Genomic DNA, 25,677 nt, shown 5'->3' with positions numbered 1-25,677 from the left:
TACACTATACATTGAATTGAAGAATTGTATATATATTGGAACGACAACTCCAAAATTGTTCTTTGTTCTCAATTTTTAAACTACCCCAGCTCCACAGGGTATCTCAAACCTTTTAATTCCTTATGAACCAAATCCAGAGGGGGGAAAGAGTACCAGAAACTGCTACGCAGTGAGAAGTATGGTCAGTTCGCTGATACTTGCACTGAAGTAAAAGTTTATAGCAGCTTACTTTAAATGTACTCACAGTTAGCGAGTTTCCTTTGAAATACAAGAACTACATGAGATGTGATCGTTTTCAAGCAGTTCTGACAAGAGGAGACTACAAAGTTCAAACTGCATTCCTTTAGTTTAGTTCCTTTAGTTGGATTACTCTTGTCATTTCTGCTTACTGACAATTCATTGTGTAAGGCCTCACAATCTCTCACTTTATCTCTCTAGTTTCTAATGCTTGTAGAGAGCCTGCAACATTTGTACTGTGAAAAGTGGATGTGATTGAAAATGTAGTGAGGTACAGTGCTTACATAGAAACATACTTAAATAAAACACTGACTTGAAAGTACCCAAAGAATTACTTAATTACTGCAACATGAATAAATGTAATTGGTTAAATGGCTGAATTGCTGCATCAGATCATGGGTCTGCCAGTTGTCCAAAATATCCAAAATAAAAGCTAAAAACTAAAAACTGCAGGCAACTGCTCCTTTTCAGTCAGAGCTCCCGTGCTGTGCAAAAAAAAAAAAAAAACCCTGCCTGAGGAAGTCCATTCTGCTACGTCCTTGTTCTCTTTTACACTTTAAAACAGACAAATTTATGTGATTGCCTTTTCTTAGCTGGTTTGATGTTTTTATCACTGTTTTCTATTACTCCTCTCCTTTTTATGGCTTGGTCTGTGCGCTGTTATGCACGTCTATTTTGCTTATTTCACTCCTCTGCCGTCCTTCTTAATCATTGTAACTGTTTTATCATTTTATCTATGAAGTGTTATTCAGCTCTTTTTAAGAAATGCTTTATAGACAAAGTTAAGTATTAATCTATCCCACCCTTTTTTCTTTATTTTTTTTGTCATTCTCATCCTCTCCTCCCTTTTACTTTTTATTTTTTTACTTCTTTTTCTTTTCACTTGCTTTGTTTAACTCTTCTCTCTTTAACTCTCCTGTGTGTTCATATGCGCTTGTGTGTGTTTTTGCATTTGAACATTTAAACCATGGGGGTTCATGTCCTTGACAGGTGTACATACACTTGGACACATTCAAGCGTATGGTACATATGTACACATGCATATGTTTGTGTGTGTGTGTGTGTGTGTGTGTGTGTGTGCGTTTGCGTGTCACTCAGCTCCTGCAGCAGGGCAGTACGACGGTGCTGTGGGATCCTGATGTGCTGAAGGTGATGCAGGTGGCGGAGAGGACGGGTGTGGCGGAGCTCAGCCAGGAAGCTGCACAGGCCCTCAGGCTGCTCCTCACACAGGTACAGCTTTGCATTGTGTGCTTTTACACACACAAATGTGCAATATGGTATCCTTTTTTCATGAGTGGAGACTCACGCATGTGAATGTGTGCATGCGTGCATCCCCACTAGGGTTGCAAAGGGGTGGTAAATTTCTGGAAGCATTCCGGAAACTTTCCATGGGAAGTTCAGCTGGGGAATTTTGGAAATTTTGTTTTGTCATAAGCAGACATGCATGCAAACTAATGACATTTTTGACTTTGACTTATTTTGAGTAGATTTTTTTTCTCAGTCCTTCAAGATTCATGGTGGATAAATTAATAGAAATAGGCTCAATGAATAGATGAACACCCCTCAGTCAGCATGCTAAATCAAACCATAATCTAACCTACCTAACCTATAACCTACCTATTTCTTGTATGATAACTGTATTTGTATGAAAACTTGCGAGCAGAAGGCAGAAGAACCAGCATCACAGCTGAGGTAGCTAGCACCATGATAGATAGCCTCTTAAATAGCTACTATATAAACACATTTGACTTATTTTTTCCAGTTAAACTTTTATACCATAGGTCAAACATATTTACCCCAATCATATCATCAAAACCTTCTTGACTGGATGTGGTCTGTGGGCTAAAATGTAGGCCTAGTCGTGTGGCCTCAGTCGTCCTGCTGCAGGATTCTAGAAATGATCTGTGCATGGGTTTGCAGGGCAGAAATTCAATTTGCATTAAATCTGGTTGTTTTAACCAGGATTATGCTGCAAGATGGTTTTTCTTCAACTACATTAAGTTCCCGCTTATAGGCTAACATGCAATTTTGCAAATTTCCAGATTATTCCTGTAAATTCTTGTTAATTCCCATATATTCCCATTAATTCCCATGGAAAGTTTCCAACTTTGAAAATTCACGGAATGTTGCAACCCTAATCCCCACACACGCATGTACGCAGGCTCTCAGAGACTTACATTAGTTGGAGAGAGAACATCTGCAAGCTCATGCACACAAACAAGCACACACCCGTGCACATAAATACCCAGAGAATACTGAGGACTCACATACGGACTCACACACCAATATGCCTTCACCATGCTGTCACCGATAAATATCTGCACTCCTGAATGAACATGAATAAAAACCAGAAATCAAGTTCATGCTAAGTTCAGTATCAATCAGGCTGCTGCCGTGCCCACACTTACTTTGAAATTTTGTATTCATTTTCTGTGGGGAACAGTGAGGGCAGTGAAATACAGAGACAGCAGGGAGAACGAGGGAGAGAAAGTGAAGGACCAGATTACTTTATGCAAATAAAACAGAAGCGTTTTGCAAAGCGGCACCGCAGCAGCCAAACCCCAATTAACAGTCGTGGGCTCAGTGTGGGACTATATAATACTTTACATAATGGTGTCTGGCAGAAGTGTAACGATCAGAGTTCATCGTTTGTCAGTGGTTTTATTCAGTTACGGCTGTTTTGAAGTGACTATCATTTCAGAAGCACAAAATAATGCAGCGACAGAATCTGAGTTAGTGTCCTTTGCTGTGGCGCTGCACATTGTGTGTATAATCATCTCCTGGGATTTTAGTCTGCACATATTGCAACAGCGGAGCACTTTGAGGCCACACACTGAAAAATTCAGAGACTCACTTGTCTGGGGTTAATAATATTTATGGCAAGTGGTGGAGCGGACAATGTGCTTCACCATTGTGCTCCATCAGGTTCGCTCATCAGGTTCACTGATTGCTCATGGCTTTGGGTTTTCTCAGTGCGTGGCATTTAAATTCTTTTGTTAAATATGCTTCTCCTGCAGTCTGCCAGCACCGGGGAGGAATGGTGGCTGTGGAAAGGACACCTCATTTCATCAAGAGTGACATATCAGCAAAACCAAAACGCTTAATTTAGTCTTGAAAGTTTACTGCAGTTGTAAACAGCAAAATGTTGGTGTAAGATGTATGAAGAAAGATTGACATAAAATAACAATTATGATTGGTAATCAAGATTGCAGTAAGGAAAACTATTGATGAAAATAGTGGATTATCATTATAGTCATGATCCTGTAATCCTACTTAACTATTATTTATTGATTATTGGTATGATATTGTCTGTATGTGTAGGTCATAAGATAATAACAGTAAAAAAAAGCTTACAGTTTGTTTCAACATATGGTTCATAGCCAGAATGGTTAACTGCACCCTTGTTGGTAGTAGTTAGCTATGCAACAGATGCATAAAGCCCAGCTAGGTTTGCCTCACAGCATCATAAACCACAGTGGGAGCGTTAAGCTAATCATATTGCTTAGCTGGAACTGTGCTGTATAAACGACCTCGGTTTGTATTCTGAGAGGAGCTCAGGATCAGAGCTCTGACAGAATGATGGCACACACTGCACTGGTTAGGGACGTGGGGTTAGGAGGTGTGTGTGTGTGTGCGTGTGTGTGTGTGTGTGTGTGTGTGTGTCTGTGCAGACTGGGGAGGTGGTTAGGGGAGGCGGAGTTGGGTGTGACAGACAGAATTTTCTTAACAGTCTCAAGACAGTACAGAGTTTCCCCCTCTGTCATCTCTGCTGCTCCAATCTGTCACAAACACACACACACACACACACACACACACACACACACACACACACACACACACACACACACACAAAAACAAGACTACAGAACTTAAGAGGTTTTATATGTTTTGTCGATCTGCCGCTGGACTGAAATGAAATCTCAAATTGTGAGGAAGCTCTCTCTGCTCATTTGTCATGAGTGATCTGATATCATGCTGCCTTCCTGCTGCCTCCCCATGGGTCCTGACATAGCTGTCAGCTGAGAGTGTGTGCGTGTGTGTGCGTGCATGTGTGCTTGCTGTGAGTACACACACACCATTTGCTTTTTCAGCTTTAGTCGATGGGTGCATGCCATCGCTGTGTCTCTCTCTGCATGCCCCCGTGCTCGTCGTCTTGTCTCTGTGTATGTGTGTATGTGTAGATGATGCAGTGGCCAGTGTAAGTCAGTGGGGGTGAAGCCACTGCAGCAGTGCATGCTTGGTTAGCTTGTCAGATCAGAGCTGCTCTGAGGGGAGATTGTCTTTTCATGGTTTCTGCTGCTTACAGACTTCTAATAATTCCCCCAAGACTGGAGGATGTCTGTCACATATCACTCTCGTTCTGTCTATCCTCTCCCAGTTTCTCCCATTTCCCCTGCAACCTCTCTGCCTCTTTCTCCTCTCATAATTGTTCTCACACCACTAACTCGATCTCACTCACCCATCTTTCCTCTTCTGCTCTTTTTCAATTACCGAACAGTATTAGAAATTTTTTTTTCACTCCTCTTCACCCACCTCACCTTCAGAATGTCATCCTCAAGGGCCAGGTGGTGGGAACTGTGGCCAATTACAAATAGCTTTTAACTCAGCTTTGAGTGTAACACTGACTTGCTGTTGAGGAAGAGCCACCGATGGCTCGTCTTTCTCAGCAAACTGATTAAAGTTCCAGCTGTACTTCATATTGTTTTCATGTTTTTACCAAGCATGTACACTGTCAGTTTGAGTATTTTTCTCTCCTGTTGGTGCAGCCGTCCTGCTGTCAAATCCAAAATTGCTCTTGCCAGGGTCTTGTTGGTCAGCATGTATATTGTGGGAGTCCAGCAGAGTGCTTTGGCCGATCTGTACAACACTCAGGTATTTAAGAAGACAAAATCCATTCAGACTTCACCAGCTGTCTTCACCGTGAATTCAAAGCCGTACCTGTCAGCTCTAAACTTAAAATGTGCCACAGGCCAGACAACACGAGTCTTTTATTTCTGCAGCTGTCACCTTTTTTGAACCTCAGAGACTAGAGGGATGTGGACTTGTTCACTGTAGCAGTGCAGAGGATGGTGGTCGTGGTGGTGGAGACGGGGATGATGATGATGATGATGATGGTGATGATGATAACTTGGATTATGCTGTACATCTCATTGCTTGTTGATTGGGCTGCTGCAACAAGTGATAATACTGCAGTAATGCTGTAATATGGTTTTGTATTTAGATGCTTACACCTAACCTACACTAGAAGCCAGCAAGTAAATACCCAAGGGCAGAGTGGGAGTTTACTTATTTACTTTTTCCAGACGAAATATGAGTGAGCATTTATCTTTGGGGAATAATGTTTTGCAATTTCTAGTCATGCCTCTTTTTTGTTCAGGTTCTTGTAACTTGTGCTGGAAACATCATAGAGAGGCGGACACTCCTCGGCTTTCAAGATCAGCCTCTCTACATCCGTATCTACTCTACCCAGTGTGAACAACACACAAGTTCAGTACAGTTTCAAGCCAATAGCAGAGCTTCAGAGGCTTGGTGCCCCCGCGAGATGTTGCTAAAATAGATGCAAAGTGACTTTTTTTTTTTTTACCGAAAGCAGTGCTGCTCGCGATTTTTTCTGCAAGGTTGTACATCTTCATCAAAACCACTTGGTGCTGTTTTATTCTTGTGACACCCTTCACATTCTGTCAGGAACAGGTGTTAGACTGGCAGCGATGATTGCCCTTTCTGCTGGACTGGTGCACAGGATGATTGCATTTACTCAGTGGTTTATATTTATCTGTTTGTTTATGGTTGCACTCTATTTGGATTGTCCACTCCTAATTAACAGTTTACTGTCAGGTCTGTTATGTGTCAAAATCTCCTGAGTATCTGAGCATCAGATGTCACAGTATTGACCAAACTTGTCAATACTCTGTGTCTGGGTCAGTGTTAATCTTTATGCTGGGTGAATGTTGCAGTCAGGTTTGAGTTGTAATTAGGTCTAAAAATGGTTTTAGGTCAAGGTCAGGGTAGGATGAGTTTGCTGAGGTGCAATAAGTGCGCATATATTGGTAGGCTGATCTGATCGGCGATATTGGCCCAGCACAGATATATTGGTATTGGCGTATATGTTGTCCAATATGTGGTGATAGGAAAACTTTTTATTCCCAGAACATAATGTAATTTAGAGATGAATATTTGATTGTTTTTCCTTTCTCTTAATTCAGGTGTAATTGATATATTTAAATATATAGTTATATTTGTGTGTTTTGTTTTTTATTTATAGTTATTCATTCATTTGATATCAGTGCACTGATGTCATTTTGGACAGCAAAACGTATTATTAAACTGTAAAATATGCTGTCTCCATTATATATCTTTGTCACAAGCACTTGATAACCACATTTGAGGGATTATTGTGTTTATGTATATATTGGCCAATAAATGAATATTGGATATTTTTTTACTCCCCAATATCGGTATCAGTATTCGCCCCAAATCCTTTATCAGGCAGGTTCTACAAGTAGGCAAATGACAGTGTTAAACATCTGCTTTCTGTTGCTTGATAGTTATCAGCATTGGTCAATCCAAGTAAACTGTGGCCTTTGATTGTGTTTTGTTGTGTCTTATTCTAAAGTGGGACTCTGAGGTTTAAAGTAGGCGGCGTGTGGCTGCCATTCACAGCTCAAATCCTCAGATCAGTTGTGAAGGACGAAGTGGGTGAGATGAGTAAGTAAGGTTTTCTGTTCCTTCCAGCACTTTGATTGAAGCAACTTTTAGGCGGGCACTAAACCCCCGACTGCTTAGTGGAGCTGATCGGCGACCCACACTGCTGGTGCCGGGCTTTTCCTCATGAACCAGCCTGAGCAGTAATCCTGCTCCCAGCATGGGCTTCCCTATTGACACTGCTCATTGCTGCTGTTTGTTCGGAAAAGCACCACAATCTTTAAACTTTTTACAAAAGGGTTTCTCAACAGTTGTGAGGATTCTCAGCGGTGCATTCTTTGCTATCCTCATTGCTGTCTTAGGAAAACTACACTCATTCTTCCTTGTTGCCTGAAGCGTACATGTATCATATAACTTTATTCACAGTGCTATAGCCTTTGTTGGCATTTTTATCCACTGTGTGACAGCTGAAATAAATAGTTTCCTTTTTGCAAGAGAAGTAGTTCCTCTCCCACTTATTTTTCTAGCACTCAGCAGCTCCCAGGTGTGTCTGTATGAGTCTCCCTGCAACTGCTCCTCTCAACTGTTACTGTAAATAAGACTGTTTTCCTAGTCTACCTGTCTGTTTATTAAGTGGTGGTCTGGTTGTGGTGAGATTAAAAAGCGCTTTCTGAAAATTTAATCAGCCACTCAGGGACAAATAAAGCCTTTAACCTCTCTCCTCACATTCAGACCTTCTCTCACTGTTCACCGATTGGTCCCTGCTCTCTGTCCTCTTCTCATCCTCCCCTTTCACTTTACTGCTTCTCAACTTTAGTGCAGTTTTGTCCTCCTCTCAGCTATCCTTTTCTCCCCCCCTCTCTCCCTCACACTCCTACCAAGAACACAGAGGCGTGCATTGTCATGTTTTTGTCATCTCTCTCCTCTCCTCCTGTTCCGTCCTCTCCTCTCCTTCTTAATTCAGTTCATCTCGGTTCATTAAGCTTTACGGTCTCAGAGGGCATTTTACTCGGGGCATTGCCGAATGCTTTTACTGAAAACAAAAACAGACAAAACGCTCCCTGTCCTCCCTTTTCCATTCAGCTCCAGAGCAGCGTTGTGCAGCCACCACTCACAGAGGAGCACAGACGGAGAGTAAAGAGCATGATGGAGTCCCTCGGCCCGAGCCTGAGCCACGGCCTGCCCGGCGCCATCCTGTATCCTTCACTAAAACACACACGCGCACCTCTGAGTGTACACGCACACACACACACAGCCAAATATGTAGGTGCACACATGCACTTGACATAAACCCCATTTACCTTTGCTCACACACACTTTTGTAAGTACATCATCTGGCAAGGGTTTTGAAAATGCACACACACCCGCACATACACTCACACACACACACACACACACACTTATCACACATTAGAGACACTGGTATTTCAAAAGCCGGCAGAGCATCTTTATCGATTTTTTTCTGGCAATTGATTGAATCTCAGTGCCATGCTTTTCACTTAATCTCTTTGAAAGTGTGTTGCACGATGCCGAGTCGTTAGATTTCTGTCTGAACCAGTACGTCAGGGCTCAATACATCTGTCGTGCTGATTGACTTCTCCCTCGCTCGCTCTCCCTCTTTCTCACACACACACACACACACACAAACACACACACACACACACACACACACACACACAGACTCAGTCATTCTTTCACCCACCCACAGATACATTTTCTTTCTGTCTCTCTCTCTCTCCCTCTCAAACACACACAAACATCTACTCTGTTTTGCCCTGCCTTAACCCTTGCCTTCAGGCGAGTGGGAGACTTGTCCATCTGTCTGTCTGACTTAGCACTGAGGGCAAGCGGCTGCTCTGGAAGACCAACACATACATTTTAGACATTTATCAGCTTCCCACTTTGTTATTGTTTATCTTTTTATTTGATTCTGTTTACACTGTGTGCTGATGCATGTTAACTACCCACAGTTTATGTTGTAGCCTCGCTTTTCAAATGATTAATTCTGTTCATTTCAGACAATTCAGCTCACATCTGCAGACAGTGATAAATAAAATGTGGTAAATATGTGTAAATGATGACTTTGCATCAGTGATCATCATAAGGCAAATAACAAGCAATATTTAAAAATATATATATAATTAAGGAAAAACATTTGCATGTGATTTTTTTTAACATAAAAATTATACTTGGAGAACTGGTATCACTTTGATGCTGCTTATATTCACACACACACACACACACACACACACACACACACACACACACACACACACACACACACACACACACACCACATCATCTGAGAAGATTGCTATATGGGTAATTTTGGTGTTCAGTTGGTACTGAATTATTATTATTAACTATGTGAAGAGAAAACAGTGAGTAAAGTAAAAACTAATATTGAAATATTCCTTTCTCTTAACAATCGTCATTTTAATGCAGTCTGAAATTGGAATATTTTCTAGGAAATTAAATTATGGTGAAATTAAAATAATCCTAATTTTGCAGGAGGGCCCTGGAAGTCCCTCGAGGACCCCCGGGGGTTTTCCACACCCCACATGGAGCAACACTCATACACACACTGTAAAGTTATCACTCAGCTTTTATATCTGCCCGAAAGGTTCCGCGCTGATTAACATGGTTTAAAATGGGTTAGAAGCTTATTTACATATGAGGGGGAAAATGCAACTTTAAAGGCTCCACGGTTCCAAATAATGTAAATAAAATACTGAGGCGGGTGGGAGGGGGGAACGGTTTACGTGTACCACGGTCTGGTGTGTCCCTGTAAACCCTCCGTGTGGAAACAACATCCTCCTCCTCGCCGCTCTCGCTGTCATTCGTCCAAGGCAAAGCCAGCCGGTGCGATCGTGGCGCTGGCGGAGTGGAGCAGCGAGAGCCGCATGTAAATGAACATCTCCCCCCGCCGTATTATCACCTGAGGATCACGGAAAGCTGTCCCATTCTCGGCGACGGGACCGCGGCGTGTGTGGGAGATCGGAGATTAAAGTGCACTTTGGAGCCGCTCGCCGCTCGGCGCTGCTCGTCGCACTGCACGGTGAGTGATCCGCGACTTTCAGCTCATGTTCAGCGCTTTAGTGGTCGGCTCAAACTGGGCTGACCGGCGGCTCATAGATCCAGCGGGGCATACAGATGCGTTGACAGGCATAATCTGCTTTGTCCACGGCCAACTTTAAAACACGATTTGTCTCCGAAAGCTCTCATCTGGCTGCCATGGTGAAATGTTTGGCTGAAACCGCACACAGGGTTTTACGAGCAAATTGTGGAGTTTAGATATTTTGCCGGATTTTTCCTCCATTTTTAATCAGTCATTACCAGCTTGTGTAAGTAAATCATGTCCTAAATGCTCACAGACCATCGCACCGCTTGAGGGAATCCGGGTCATATCATCAATTAACCAATCTCTAATTGAAGATCCACACGACAGTCTTTATTGAGATACAGCCATCATCATCATCATCACCATTACGCATGTCCTTCTGCCTCTGCATGAGTGATTGCGGGGGGATTAGAGGTGCACAGATGCAACCAGAGAGAGAGATGATGATGTGCCGGTCCTTGAACCTCAAACCTCCCGTGGTCGGTCTCCAGCCTGAGGGGGATCCGGATCCCCTCCTGCAGTCCAGCCAGCTGTCTCACAGGCCTCTCGGTGCGTCCGGCTCTCACCTCCAGGGTCATTTTGCCTCATCAAATTAATGTCGCGCAGGGGTGGTCAGCTAATGGGCCAGATGTCCCCACTCCTCTCTTGACGGAAGCTTGATTTAAAAGAAAAAAGAATGAAAAGGAGAGAGGGGGGCACTAAGCCTTGATTTAACAGGATTAGAGAAGTAATTACACAGAAGAGTATCTAATGAATGTACCCACACTGCGGGGAATCCAGATGCAGAGTCAAGCCGTGTTTATGAGCCTATAGTATGATTAGACCCGGTACTTATGTAACAAACTGGATTTGAACCCGGGGTCTCCCACACAGGAAATCAAACGTCAACTTCTGTGCCACAGGAGGATGTTACTGGCAGAGAAGAAAATCTCCTCCGGCCAAGAGATTTATGTGGGCTTACACGGCTTCAGGAAGAACTACTGTGCCTTCAGACCTCCCCTTGGCAGACACACACGCGCCGACTTGGATGCCACTGTGCCGGGCCGCATCTGAAGCAGGGTCCCCCCTCCTCTCCACCTCCACCTGGAGTCCTGAAATCACTCGGTGGGCTGTGGAGGAATCGATCCGCCGTGGGATCCCCTCAGGGGGATTATTATGCCGCTCCGCTGTGTTAAAGCTGTGTGCTCGGACACGCACCCGGCCGGTGTGTGCGTGTTGCAGTGTAAGCCGTGTGGACGCATGCAGGTTGATGGATGGGGGAGGAGAGTCGGGATACATGGATGCTGGCCTCTTTCAGATATAAGCAGCAGTAAAGTAGGTGGAAGCTATAATAGTGATCCATCCTTCAAACATCTCATCCCTCCAGGAGCGGCTCAGCGTTTCGCTCAAGAGGCTCTTGACATTAACATCTCTATGGCCTGCCACGTTCACATGATCATCTCTGCAACGCATACGCTCACAGCAACCTAGGCTATTTCAAATGGTCAGGGTGTAGCCTTAGGGCTGCGTGATATTGTGATATATTTCCCCCCTGCGATATATATTGCAAAATGAAAAAATACAGGAAATTTCACCAGATACATGAAGCGTGTTATTCATGAACAAATATACACTCAACAAAGACAATTTTCATCATTTGGGTACTTTACAAGGCTTTTCTTCCAACGACCACCCCCCACACTTGGTTCAGCCCGCTGCCACCCGTGCAGAAATCAGCGTGGACTTTCCCACTTCGGTTTATCGTGTGCGGTTCAGACACCGGCAGGGTCAGGTGCACGGGGAGCAGGGAAATGAAACAACACATGTCTCTTAATACACTTTACAAAATGCATTAGGCGTCGCAGTTGTGTTTTCTTACATGTAATCTGCAATTTAAAAAGTGTTTAAACGTACTCTTAGTAGATAAACAGGCCTCCCGGCGCAGCCTGAGGATGGTAAAACTCCCAAGTCAGGCAACAAATATATTTATGTACCGGTATATGCCCGCAAGATGCAAGTACAGATAGATATTCGTTGTGTGTGTGTGTGTGTGTGTGTGTGTGTGTGTGTGTGTGTGTGTGTGTGTGTGTGTGTGTGTGTGTGTTAAGCGTTTCCGACATGAGGTCACGGACCGGACCGGTGACATTAACTGTTGATCTGTGAACCAGCGGCGGGACGAGGAGCCTCAGATAACGGGACCGCCTCCCGTACCTCCCTGAGGAAGACATAGATGGTTAGACACGTTAGTACTTTATTGATCCCAAAAAGGGAAGATCTTCTGCTGCAGCAGCAGGTTATCCAGATATTGCACAGGAACAACAGAGGGCTACACAAAAATTCCTCTCAACACTAGAAGGGAGAAATATGGATCTTTAGAAAAATAAAATAACAAAAAACAACAAAGTGGACCAAGAAAGCATATAAGAAAAAAGAAAGACCTTTGCATACCCTGTAAGAGTAATAATATATCTATAATATATCTAGACTTTCATCTTTGAACCATTGCATTGACTATATGTATAATGAAAAATATTTGCAAAATACCTAGAGAATAGAATATGCATATATAGAATAGGTATGTAATCATAATGTGTCATTTTTAATATAATGTAAGGGCTGCATTTGATGAGTTTATCAAACAACCAAATCAGTTTGATGATCCGAGATCATCAAACAACATCCGACAACATTATGCCATATCAGATGGCCTTTTCTTGTAGATGACTCATGGAAAATGAGGACCTTGCGAGTTTTCTTGCTGTTTTCCTTTTTTGTATCAAGCAGCAAAAAGTTGTAGCATCCCATGTTGGGGTTAATTTAATTGGCCTGCAGTGTGGCCGTCACACATTGCGATGCTGATGCTGAAACCATATATCGTGCAGGCCTACTACATGTTACCCGATCTCAGGATGGGATTGGTTTACAGGGAGATTTTCCCATGAAATGTTTTCTAAAGTGTCTGACCCGTGTGGTGAGGTTGCCTGCTTACAGTTAATGGATGCATTTAGAGACTCATTTCGCTGCTGCCCATGCCATGTTAGAGATGATTGATCTGCCCTCCTGCCCTGCCTTACGCTGCCTCTTAAAATCTCAGCACTTTGCCTCGTCACATGGAGACGTCACCACTGCTGGATATGTGTGGACTGTATTAAACTGTGCCAGTGGAGGTAACCTTTTTGCCAATAAATATCTGTCAGAGCTGCCTGACTGTCTGCTTGGAAGCATACAGGCACATCAAATAGCCCGATAGGTTGCTCCCTTAGGAGGGACGAGGGGCTCTTCCCTGGCTGTTATCTAGAAAAATTGGAGCTTTTGACTCCTACTTAAGGATATTTAGTGCTGTGTTTCTCAGAAAACTGGGAAGCTGCCCAAAAGATGTTCTCAGAATGCACAAATTGGTCTTAATCGAACGTTGTCTTCACTCAGCTGTCTTCAGGATGCTCTTGTTTCTGCTGACAGTGTAAGAGGAGAGTTAGCCGTTGCAATGGAAGTTTGGTTTTGTTTTGTTGTGTAAGGGGCTGAAATGAATAAAGGAAATCAGGCATTTGGAGCCGGGGCAGCTGCGACACAAAGGGACTTTGTCAGCGTTCTTCACCAACTCAGCCTTTCATATTGCCATAATAGCTGCTCCCCTAAGAAACCTTTTTGGATTGACTGTAAGACCCAGCGCCTTTGGACATCTGGCATGCCATGCTGCACAACCAAACCTGCTAAGTTTCACTGTAAAATGATAAGTCGGTCTGTCTTGTCTCTCTAGGATGGGTGGTAGTTGTCTGGGAGGATAATCTGTTCCCTGCTGATGGGAATAAGATTGTTGAGGGGACTCATTCAAGATAAATTAACATTCCTACCCTGAGACGTTTTAAGCATATTGAGATGTGAGCAGCGATGGAAAATTACTTCCACAGCAAGGAGCTCACTTCCCGGTCCTTTAGATTTCAAGAATGGGCAGCCCGACTTGTAAAGATTAATTCTATCAGTTGAAATCAAGTCCCCGGTGCTCATTATCCTCTTGTGCTCCTCCTCCTATCTTTCGCTTGCTCTCCAGTCCTGGTGTCTTTCAGTTTTACTGCCATATCTCAGCAAAGGTAGATGAAATATTCACCAGAAAAGCTGTTGTTTCCCTCCGGGTCTTGCCTTCCCACTACTTTACCACCCCACCGCCCATCTCCCGCCTCCCTTCCTCCTCTTGCCTTTCACAATCTTACTTCCATCCTCCCCCCCTTCCCCTTTGTCTGTCTAACTTGCATTTCTCTGATATTATCATTGATGGAGTCCTTGCTGAATTATGCATGTCATGTAGGTTTTTATCGACGTTGTCTTCTCCGCCCTCCGAACGCTTCTGTTTTCTGCTAATGTTTTCTTAAAAATTGGGCTTTCATCAAATATTCATTTGACGAGGCCCTATTTATAGCCGTCGTATTTATCTTCTCACTTTCATCCCTCCCTTTCAAATGTATTAAAAGCCTCCGAGGGAAAGGAAGTTGCAACTGAGAAAGTGTTGAGGCAGCCCACTGCTTTGGATTGAGAGAGCAAGGGAAAGGGGAGGAAATGCAAGAGCACAGAGAGACTGGCACAGAGTCGGTAAAAGTTCCTCTGGGGTTTTTTGCAAGAGCCAGACATCAGATGGGTTGTTTGAAAGGCACATAAGGAGGCTCTTCTTCAAATGCCTGCTACCCTCTGGTGCTCCATATTGACCATTTATCCCCAGCATGTCTCTCTATTCCACATATTCGAAAAAGGATCACAGGAGAGTGCCTTTCTGGCAACCACGGGAAAAAAAAGTTCTTTATGAATACTGAAATGGTTTCAGTGAAAGCTTTTCTCCCCGTTTCCAGATGAAAGTCGAATCTCCACACTCACTATCAGAAGAAAATGTGTTCAACAAGACAACCATAGTGAAAGAATTTCATTTTTAAGGGAAAGTGCACTCTCACTCTCTCTCTCTTCTGTGAGCTCTAAATGAATTGAAGAGACGAGACGATCTGAGGCTGTGCTGACGTTTGATGTTTCACAATGTGATTTACATCTCCTGGCCTGTTTTCCCTGTGTTCAGAGGAGAGGAGGAGTGCCTCTCTGCCGCCCCCTGCTGACCATGCGGAGTGCGTGTGCGGTGGTCCTGGCTCTGGTTGCTGCAGCCCTCAGCGCAGCAGACTCCGACACGCACAGACCGAGACATGACTCCAACCTGGAGATCTGTATCCTTCTGCTGTCGGGAGGAGTGTGCCGGGCACACTGGTAAACATGAATGTGTGTGTGTGTGTGTGTGTGTGTGTGTGTGTATGCATGAGGTATCCAAGTCACTAAGGTTCAACATATGCACTTCCATGGATAGGTGCGTGTGTGTGTTTTAATGTGGCAGATGGGTGCGTGAGTGTGCATTTCTGTTTTAGTTAGGCCCCTGTGAACAAGATGCGTCCTCCTGACCTGCTTTTGTCAGACAAGCGGCTGTTTGAAACCAAGAGGAAAGATCAGCTGAACGCTCTGAAGAACCTGGTTGAGCTGAACGATATCAACCAGCAGTACAAGATCATAGACATCATGCTCAAAGGACTCTTCAAGGTAGTATGAATGTGTCTCATTCTCTCACATTCCCTCCAGCTTCTTTGGGCATCAGCAAAACAAAGCACAGGAAAAAACAGTTGTGTCAAAAAAGAAATAAATAAAAAAGAGGAAGAGCAGTAATTTCCAAGAGCTTAAACAGTTTTGTTCTCTCAGCAGATTGAAGGATAAAGAAGGTCCGCCACGAAAAAACAGACACTTCAAAATCCAATGATCACATTCATCAGCATGTTTGTTGGAATTCATTTGAATGTTAATTCGGACTCGGCTGCTCAGAGCGCTGTTCGCTCGCATCACTCTGCGCGCTTTGTTTTACTGTAGGCCTCAGTTTTCCCAGAGGACAGCTATCTATGCATCTGCCTGCCTCTCAAGGACAACTAGCACAGTCAACCTTCAGTGGCTGAGTTACATTGTCAGCATTTCTATACCACCTTCTCTTGTGTGTGTGTTAGTGTGTGTGAGAGAAACGGAGAGTGAGAGTCAGTGTGTTTAAGTGTTCCTACTCATATTTTCACTATACCCACACACACACTGCCACACCTACTGTACTCCAAATATATCTGTGTAAATTTAGCTCATCAATATCACAGCTGGAATATTGTGGATACAGTGAAATCTCTTGCCTCTGGTGTTGCACAGTTTACCCAGTGATCCCTGGTGCTTGAACTGTTTCCCTCTCTGAAGGTGCTGGAGGACTCGAGACAGATCCTGGTCGCGGCCAACATGCAGCCAGACGACCCGTTCCCCATGGATGATAAGATCAAAGAAGGTCCCATTCACTTTTTTCCCCGTTTTTTTTTTCTTGCCTGCTCACTTTTATGCTCTGTCTCTTTCTCACTCATCTTCAAAAAGCCACTTCATCTACCACCATCTGTAATATGTTTCACACTCTCCGCCACCTCCGACTGGTTGGTCTTCTGCTCTGTTACCTGTCTCGAAACCTTCCTCCCGCATCAATCAGTCATTCCGCCTCTTGCTCATCCTTAACCCCCCCCCCCTTCTCCTAGTGGGAGCTGGTGCCTGTAATATCAGCCTTCTCTTTAAAGCCTGTTCGCATGCAATAGACGTTAGCTCAGCTTTTGTTCGACTTTGTTCAACCCCATTCTGCCGCCACCCAACTGAACATTTCAGAACAAGCTCAAAAATTGCTTGAAGTGCACTTTTCCCAGTCCTCCCTTTGTTCTATTTATTAGTGTATTCTGTGAGTATTATCAGTCCAAATATATCTTTCCTCAACAGCTCTTCTGCTCTGTCTCATTTCATCTAATAACCTCCATCTCTTCCTCTTTCTCTCTCGCTCTCTCTGTCTAAAGCTTATTCCCATGTGGTGGAGAACACAGCGTTTTTCGGCGACGTGGCGTTGCGTTTTCCCCGTATTGTCCACCACTACTATGACCGCAACGCTGACTGGGGGGGTCTGCTGCGTTGGGGGCTGCGTTTCTGCAACCTGACAGGAGTTTTCACCGGAGGGGCCCACCAACACGTCCTCACCCTGGTAAGACCACCGAGCAGTCATGCAGGGTTCATTTTGGTCATGCTTACAGATGCACTGATCCGTAATCATCCCAGCTCTGCCATTGGTTTTTATCACCTGCTGGCTTATAGTCTCATTTCCCCAGATATGATTTTAAATGGCAGTTCTTTTCTTCACAGCATGAATTTGTATTGTGATAATCCACTCATTGGTTATGAGGGCTGCACACACTCAGAATTCAATTCATTTTAACTTCCATAAGTTCACAGTGGATTGTGAGCCTACTTTTTTGCAGAAGTATAATATGAGACTATGGGCACTACAACACATTGCAAAGAAAATGAAACAGTGCAATGTAATATTAGTATAAAGGCTACCAGTACACAGTGTTGACAAAATGCAGTATCAGCTTAAACCCATAACTTAGGAAGGAGGTGTGGAGAACTAAATTCTAGTGCAGTGTAGTAGTATGATCTGATATTTAGCCATCAAATACGTTACAAAAATCTATGAAACCTAGCCTTATATTTCATTTTCCCCCACGATTTTTAAGATATACCTGTATCAGCACTGAGGAGGTTCTCAGTATCAGCCACTACTTAATTTAGTACTCAATAATTAAAGTTGGTCTTTGAAGAAAAATGGTATTGGTGTACATCTATCTGTCACCACTGCAAAACCTGTCTACGTATTGTGGCCTTTGGAACTGTAAAGAGCAAAGCAGATAAAATGGTTTTCTTTATTTAATCTGCAGGTTAATTAACTAAATTCTGAGGAATTAATCTGTGACCTTAGCAATATGCCAAGAGGATTATATGGTAGATTAATTCCCTGCTTCCAGAAGCCTCAGCATCCTGAAGCAGTGCATTCAGAGCGCACCCTTAGTTTTTAACCCCCCACCCCCCCACCCCCCCACCCCACCACCACAACACACACACACACACACACACACACACACACACAGAGAGACACAAAGACACACACCTCATACTGACTAAAGCAGAAATGCTGAAATGAGAAAAGACACTAACATACACAGAGGAAAACTAGATTGTGTCTGTAGCTGCCTGGCAGTTGCATTGTACTGCTGTTCTGCTGTAGAATAAGTGCTGTGACGCTGTCTCTTTTCCATCCTTTATCTCTTCTGAAGAAATGATAATTTGTCCCTCTCTCCCTCCTGCCTCTGCTCTGTCATCTGTCGTTCCCTCTTGTCATTCCTCAGATGTCACAAGAGCTGGGAATAACAGAGAAATCCCCAGACTTCACCAACCCATACCGCACAGAGAGAGACGATGTGAGTGAGAAGACGCCGCATTAGTAGCATGTGCATGCTGTTTCCCCGTCTGCTGCACCATCCTGCAATATCATCCTGCAATATCATACTGTACAGCCAGTATCCATAGCAACCATCTAGTAATCACCTAGCAACCAGTCAGGAGCACGTTAGCACCCTTTTTGTAATCACTAAGCAACCAGTCAGCAGCACCTTAACAAACCTCTAGTAATAATCTATCAATCAGCCAGCAACACCATAGCAACCATCTAGTAATTGCCTCACAATCAGTTAGCAACACCATAGCAACCACCTAGTAATCACCCAGCAACTACTCAGCAACACGGTAAACATTTTTGTAATCGCCTAGCAACCAGTCAGCAACATCCTAGCAGCCATCCAGTAACTGCCTAGCAACCAGTCAGTAATATCCCAGCAACCACCTAGTAATCACTGAACAACCAGTCATCAACATCGTAGCAACCATCTAGTAATCACCTAGCAACAAGATAGTATGACCCTGGAAAACACCTAGTAAACACCTGGAAACCAGTTAGCAACACCCCAGCAACTGTCTCATAATCACTCAGCAACCAGTCAGCAACACCCTAGCAACAACTGAGAAGTTGCCTAGTGCAAATCAGGAACACCCTAGCAACCATCTAGTAATCATCTAGCAGCCAGTCAGCAACATCATAGCAACCATCTAGTGAACAGTCAGCAACACCCAAAGAACCGTCTTGTTAATTACCCAGCAATTAGATAGTATCACCTAGCTGTAGCAACCTCCTAGAAACTGCCTGGCAACTGTTTAGTAACACTTGAGCAACAAATGTGTAATTCCATGGCAACCAGTTAGTAACACCTAATCACTTTAAAGCCAGACAGTAACACTCAAGCAACCACCTAGTAGCAAGCACTAGTATTCACCATCTCTCTCTCTCTCTCTCTCTCTCTCTCTCTCTCTCTCTCTCTCTCTCTCTCTCTCTTCCATATTTGGAAAACATAGACAGAAGGGAAAGACGAGAGGATATAACAAGAGAGGGGGTGAAGGGAGGGGGAGGGAAGCACCTCCACACACGTACACTCTTTCTTTTTCAGCTCACATTTTCATCATAAAATGCACCTAGTGCAATTAACAAAAAACGCTAGCTCTCATCCAGCCTTCTCTCTCCCTCTCTCTCTCTCTCTCTCTCTCTCCCCCTTTTCTCTCTCATAAACAAGCTAATATCCCTTTCTCTCCATTGCAGGTGCTTCACACTGCAGAGGCTTTCCAGAAGATCCTCAGGGAGGAGGAGAAGAGGAGGAGAAAGGAAGAGAAGAGGAAAGAAATCAGGAAGGGACCGCGCATCTCCCGCTCGCGCACCGAGCTATAGTGCTGCACTTCACTGTTTTTGGAGAGCGGAGCAGAGCGGAGGGGAGAGGAGGCGAGGGGGAGACGAAGAGCATAAAGCATACGCACAGTCCACAAAGGGGTGGCTTGAGTTGTAGACTCCGGTGACAGTGGAAATATTGTGTGGAGGCCAGGTGCTCTGTTGAAAATGAAAGAGGAACCTTTGATGTGACACAAAAACATTAAAGAGGAAGTGAAGGATCATGCTGTTGCTGGCAGTGGCCTCAGTGAACTGCTGTACTCAGGTGCAGTGAATTCAAATTGGAAAATAAAAAGATGCTATAGGAGGTAAAGTCATTTCTGGAATAGGATTTGATAAGGGATCCTCACTTTTGATAATTAGAGGATTACATACCTGTACTTGAGAATATCATTAATTTTAGTATGATGAATTTGCCTAAAAAAAACAATTGCAAAATCCATTGTATGGGGTCTTGTCTAAGTTTAATGTGTCTAAAACCCATATGCTTCAATAAGTGTGGTCTGCCAAATTAAAAGCTGCTCTCACCACATTTAAATGTGGCCTGTTAGCTTAAGCTTGAATCTGTGAATTTTTTTTTTTTTTTTTTTAAATCTGTGTTTCCTTCCTTTAACCCAGAGCTAGATTTGTTAGAAGAGATTTATATAAGGATGTTTGTGAATGGATAGATTTATGTTACCACTGCATAACTACATTGTTTGGAATTACATGCGCTACCATTGGCTCATTCACTCTGTCATTTTGAATAATTAAACATTCTTCCCCCACAGAGAAGATCCTCAGTGAAATTGCCTTTTATCTGTTTGGCAACCTCCCTCAAACCATGTGCACTTCCTTTTGTCACCCATATCTACTGTTTGATCGCCCGGTAGTTAATGGAACAGCTTTGACCTTGTGGAGAAAAAACAAAACAAAACAAAACAAATGTCATCATTCATCTTTCAGCCCAGCACTTATTTCTTCATTAGGCTATTTTGTTTTTATAGAAGTCTTTTTTTTTTTCTTTTTATATTTTGCTGGAAATTGACATATTTTAATGAATTAGATCTATCAAATTGAGAGGATTGGTGTAATTTTGGAATAGTAATAAGACTGTTATATAAATATATGTATATTCAGAGAGACAATATCATTGCTCCGAAGCTAATGAACAAGCCTACAATTTTGTTCATTTTGTTATCAACTTTAATGAAATAAAGTGACTATGAGTATATATATTTACAAGGTGTGTGTTTACTGCATGGTGTGTGTCAGGGGTGTAGTTCAGCATTTTGGCCGACAGGGGGCAGGAAACCACTGAAATGACATTTTATAAACAAGTCCAGTGTTTTTGCCTGGGCTACAAGCGTCGACTTTGAGCTTCAACCACCAACATAACAAAGTGACGAGGCGACCGACACTCAGGCTTAAATGTGAAGAAAGCTCCCCTTAGTTTGAAATGTCTAATAATGTGGACTCGGGTAAGATCATTTCTTTTTTTTTGCATGATAGCCAAGTCGTCAAAAGCCACCGCCAACTGTCAGAAAATCATTCGGTTAGCTTAGCTTGCTAACGCGTCCCTAACTGTGCTAACGCCGGCCAGTCAAATATAACACAGTATTACACGAAGCAGAGGATTAACTTGTTGACATTTGATCTTTATGGTGTTTTGGTTTCTGATGTTAGAGGTTGGTGGTTATGTCTAGCCGCTAGCTTTATCACTCCAGTTGCTAAGCAGCCATTTGCACTCAGCTGTAGCCTTTAGCCCGATATTTTTGTTCTGCACAGAATGTTCTGGACTGGGCCAAAGTTGCCTGATGACAGCAGACCAAAATAATGTCAGACCCAGTGAGAGACCTTGACTTGGGCATGTCGGTGTCTGTCACTAACTGAGGGATTAAATGCACATATTGACATAGTTACTGACCTGTATTATTAAGTACAACTGGCAATTTTTATACTAATTAACCAGATGAGTACCATGGAGATGTTCATGTCTTCTGCAAGAGATTTCTGGCTAAGAGAGCAACAAGGAGTTGTTATATACAACATAACATTAACATACAGTGCAAACCTCAGCACAGCAAGCTACACCATTCTCATTATTAAATAAAACAGCTACAAAACATCAGCCTTTTGAAATCACCCTGTGGGATGTAGCGTCCCATTTTTGTGTCCTACTGGAGCTAAATTCCAGGATGATTGCGCATGATAACTAGGGAAGAGGGTCACTGAATATGCAGGTTGAAAAAGCTTGGGAAGTTGAGAAGGCGATTTAAATAGTCAAAAATGAAGATGTGCTGTTGTAGTCATCTGTGGTAGTGCATTGAGGCCCTTTCATATAAATGTCAGTGATATGTAAGGCGTAAAGCTCCAAGGGAAACCGTGTCTGTGGCGTGAAGGGTGGTAGCAGACGCATGCATTTAAAGGACACCACCATAATAAATCACAGGAAATAACCTGTCTTCTCCTTGCAGCAAAAGTTGCAACAAAAATTGAAGCAAATTACACTGACAGTGACAGCTTCATGTGTTTTTGTTTTTAATATTTCAGAAATGTTGCTTTAGTGACAAATGTCTTTTGTTGTGCACTCTGTCCAGCAGGGAGTGAGGAAGAGAGACAGGAGCCAGGTGATATTGAGAGTGATAAGGAGGAAGACATCCCTGAAAACACCGGGGCTGAAGAGCTCCGTCTGGTCCTCATTGGAAAGACTGGATCAGGAAAGAGTGCATCTGGAAACACTATCTTGAGGCGAAAACAGTTCCTGTCACAGCTCAGCGCCAGCTCCGTCACCCAGATCTGCGAGCTGGGGAGTGTCAAGCTCGCTGAGGAAGAGGAAGTTGTGGAGGATGGCCAAGCTGTCAGAAGAAGGAGGGTGAGGAGAGTCACGATTGTTGACATGCCTGGTTTCGGAGACACACACCTCAGCGTGGAGCAGACCCACAGTGAGATTGCCAAATGCGTCACTCTCTCTGCCCCCGGCCCGCACGCTTTCCTTCTGGTGGTGCCGTTAGGACGATACACAGACGATGAGAATCAGGCTGTCTGCGAGATGACCCAGATATTTGGGGAGAGCGCCCTCCGTGACCACACAGTGGTCCTGTTCACTCGAGGTGATGACCTGGAGGGCAGGGCTCTCGAACAGTATCTAGGGGAGACGGCGCCTGCCGGTCTCAAGGCTTTGATCAAAAGATGCGGGGGCAGGCACCACATTTTGAACAACAAAGACCCCAGTAACCTAGGACAGGTCAGACAGCTCCTGATGATGGTTGACACGATGGTGAGACAGAATAATGGAGGGTTTTATACCAATGCCATGTTTTTAGAGGCAGAGGCAGCCATCAGGGAGGAGCAGGAAAGGATGATGAGGGAGCGAGATCAGGCAGATGGGGAAGAGCAAGGGAAAAACAGCACTGTCATGGAAGAGCAGGCTAAACTCGCGAAACGAAGGAAGTATGACTTGGAGTCTGATGAAGCAGGGAGCAGTGAGGAAGGATCAGGAGGACTCAGTAGAAAGAATCTGGAGAGAGGACCAAATGAAGAGGATTTTAGGATTGAGAGTTGGAGGGAGGAGAAGAGAGGCAATGTTTTCAGCCTCCTGAGGAACAGAGGAGAGAGATGCAAGGAGCAGTTCAGGGGCACAAGTAGGGCTGGTGGCAGAGCTGTCAGCAGGCGACAGTCCCTCCGTTCATCTCTAAATCGGATTAGGAGGGAGGCTGCCCTCTCTGCCAAGGTCCTGGACAAAGTGAAGATCCTGGTGGCTGCCGGAGCCACAGGGATGGCTGTGGGGGCAGTTTTTGGGGCGGCTGCCCCTTTGGCAGCAGCAGCCGGGGCAGCCATGATGGGGAACACAGTTGGTTTTGCTGCAGGTCAGCTGGCTGGGATGTCTGTAGCCGGGGGTACAGGTGTGGGGAAAGCTGTGGGGGCTATAGTCACCGTGGCCTCGGGGAAAACCGCCGTGGCTCTGGGGGCAGCAACCGGTGGCATTCTGGGTGGTTCCATGGGTGCTGTGGCAGGAGCTGAGGCTGCCAGTCCTGGGAAGGGAGCCCTGGATGCTCTTGAGCAGGTCAGCCTTATAGGTGCCTCTGCTGTGGGGGTGGCAGCAGGTGTGGGGGGCGCCATGGGGGCTGGGGCTGCTTTAGGCGCAGCTCTGGAGGGAGCGGCTGCAGGCACAGCAGCCCTCACCGGAGCTGAAACTACAGCAATAGGGACTGCAGGTGTAGCCAATGCTACTGTCGCTCAGGGTGGTTTAGCTTCAGTGGCAGGGCAGCATGCAGTGACCGCTGTAGGGAGTATTGCTGCTGGTAGCGGGACGACTCAGATTGCCGGAGCAGGGGCGGCTGTGAGCGTCCCAGCAGCTGCAAGTGCTAGCGGGGCTGTGTGTGCAGCAGCAGGGCCCGGCAGGGTTTTGTCAGATCACTGGGGCACCGTGGGGGCGACAACACGCATCCTGACTGCAGTGGCTGAAATTGGCAAGGCCGCAGCAGGCATCGCCCTCGCTGGGGGCCTGGTGGTGAAGGTGGTTAAGGAAAAGGTCAGAAGTGGCACAGGAACAAGTGAAGCCAACTTCTCAGAGAGGAAGTCTTATGAGATCTACTGGAACAAATAAACATGGGTCAAAGACCTGAACCAAAATCTATCGCAGGAAATCAGATTTGAGAGTGGATTTTTTTAAATGATATTGAGTGATGCTTTAAGACTGTTAAAACCAATCCATTGCATCTGCTAGTGAACTATAAGCTAAGATGACGTGTTTCAATTTTACAGAAATTTCCTTGTTTGACATCTGGCTAACAGCTCCAGGCCTATACATACATTGAAATTGAATTAGCACATTGCATTTATGTTCAGTTTGGTTGAATACAGTAAATGTATTTTGTCAAATAATGGGTGGAGAAGTGGTTGAATAATGGTTGAGGTGTTGAAAAGCATTTTAAATAAGGAAAATGTTTGTTCTGAACAATTAATTAAAATAATACCAAAATCACAGTATGGCCAAGTGCGATACTGTAATTGCCAAAGTTGCATTTTTTTCCAGCAAAATGACACCATTATTTTAATAGCTTTTTCAATGAAACTAAGCATTATAATGCAAAAATGATCCTACTTCTAATTCACCACATTCCTACTAAAACTGAATCACTGCAATTACAGTATCTGAAAAATTATTCTCAGTATGATTTATTTTAAAGCATATTGTTCTGCCCCCATATACAGACAGAGCATTTCAGTATTAACTATAGAAGAGAATTCTTAGTTTTCAATCACTGTAAACTATATAAACCTTCAATTTTTTAAGCTATAGGTTTACTGTACCATTTATGCAGGAATTACAACATTCAGTGGAGGTTTGTCATGTATGCATTTCCTTAGATTAATCATGGGATATTTATACAGGTTATTTTGCAAGCACTTACATTCTAATATGAAGGTACTGACATAACTGTGTTGAAATGACATGGAATAATTTGTTGTTTAAGTTTGAATGCTTATAATAAAAATAGAAGGTATTAGTCAGTATTTGACCATGCTTGAATTTCATAGCCTAATCAATAAATCCCATGCTGTGTTCAACAGGTACATAAGTTGTGTTGGTACTTCACAGTTCTAGTTCTTGATTATTTTCAGTATGATCTGTCTTCTCAATAGACTGTTTTACCATAGAGGTGCCTTGATAAGGAAAATGCTCTTGATTCTTGAATAAGATGAAACACAAAATAAAGATTATTCTTACAATGCTGGTGATTTCTGGCCTCATCTTTATCCCCTGTGATTTTGTCCTTAAATATTCAGATGATTCCCTGACCCTCATTTCGGTTAATTAATGGAGAAAATAAGGGAGAAGTTAAGTAAACTTATTCATATGCATGAAAGCAGTGAGTGATTAGTAGTAATTTGAATAGACAGTAAGAGATGTAATTTATGTTACTTGGAGTGCAGCGTAACAGCTGAGGGATTCATTCCGTATGAATAATTTATCACTGCAATGAGCAAATCTGACTGCAATATTTATAAGGAGCTGCATTTTCTCCGATGG

The 25,677-nt window shown here is 43.8% G+C and overlaps 3 protein-coding genes across 4 annotated transcripts in view; all 3 read left to right on the top strand.

The window, feature by feature from the left end:
- mei1 (meiotic double-stranded break formation protein 1) overlaps positions 1–8,991 on the top strand; it is a 75,364-nt gene extending 66,373 nt beyond the window's left edge. The window contains exons 30-32 of the mRNA XM_030057178.1: positions 1,336–1,467; positions 7,963–8,075; positions 8,677–8,991. Coding sequence (XP_029913038.1) covers positions 1,336–1,467; positions 7,963–8,075; positions 8,677–8,761 — 330 coding nt within the window. The 3' untranslated portion in view covers positions 8,762–8,991. The remainder of the gene's footprint in view (positions 1–1,335; positions 1,468–7,962; positions 8,076–8,676) is intronic.
- Positions 8,992–9,671: 680 nt separating this feature from the next.
- On the top strand, positions 9,672–20,877 carry ccdc134 (coiled-coil domain containing 134). Its single transcript, XM_030057187.1, has 7 exons — positions 9,672–9,937; positions 15,036–15,177; positions 15,420–15,541; positions 16,226–16,310; positions 16,855–17,036; positions 18,238–18,309; positions 19,539–20,877. Exons 2-7 carry the CDS (start codon positions 15,075–15,077, stop codon positions 19,662–19,664), a joined length of 690 nt encoding a protein of 229 aa, XP_029913047.1. The 5' UTR covers positions 9,672–9,937; positions 15,036–15,074; the 3' UTR covers positions 19,665–20,877.
- A 103-nt stretch (positions 20,878–20,980) lies between these two features.
- LOC115363108 (uncharacterized) lies at positions 20,981–25,381 on the top strand. 2 transcript variants are annotated; one of them, XM_030057184.1, is made up of 2 exons: positions 20,981–21,121; positions 22,244–25,381. In XM_030057184.1, the coding sequence occupies exons 1-2, from the start codon at positions 21,100–21,102 to the stop codon at positions 24,247–24,249; spliced, it is 2,028 nt and encodes a 675-aa protein (XP_029913044.1). In that variant the 5' UTR covers positions 20,981–21,099; the 3' UTR covers positions 24,250–25,381. The 2 variants fall into 2 exon arrangements, with proteins under 2 accessions (XP_029913044.1, XP_029913043.1); XM_030057183.1 differs by having other exon boundaries at positions 22,241–25,381.
- Positions 25,382–25,677: the final 296 nt, after the last annotated feature.

Source organism: Myripristis murdjan, chromosome 8 (genome assembly GCF_902150065.1).
Source record: "Myripristis murdjan chromosome 8, fMyrMur1.1, whole genome shotgun sequence".
In the NCBI taxonomy this organism is placed as follows: domain Eukaryota; kingdom Metazoa; phylum Chordata; class Actinopteri; order Holocentriformes; family Holocentridae; genus Myripristis; species Myripristis murdjan.
The sequence above is the reverse complement of the archived record's forward strand: the minus strand, read 5'-3'. Positions and strand labels throughout refer to the sequence as shown.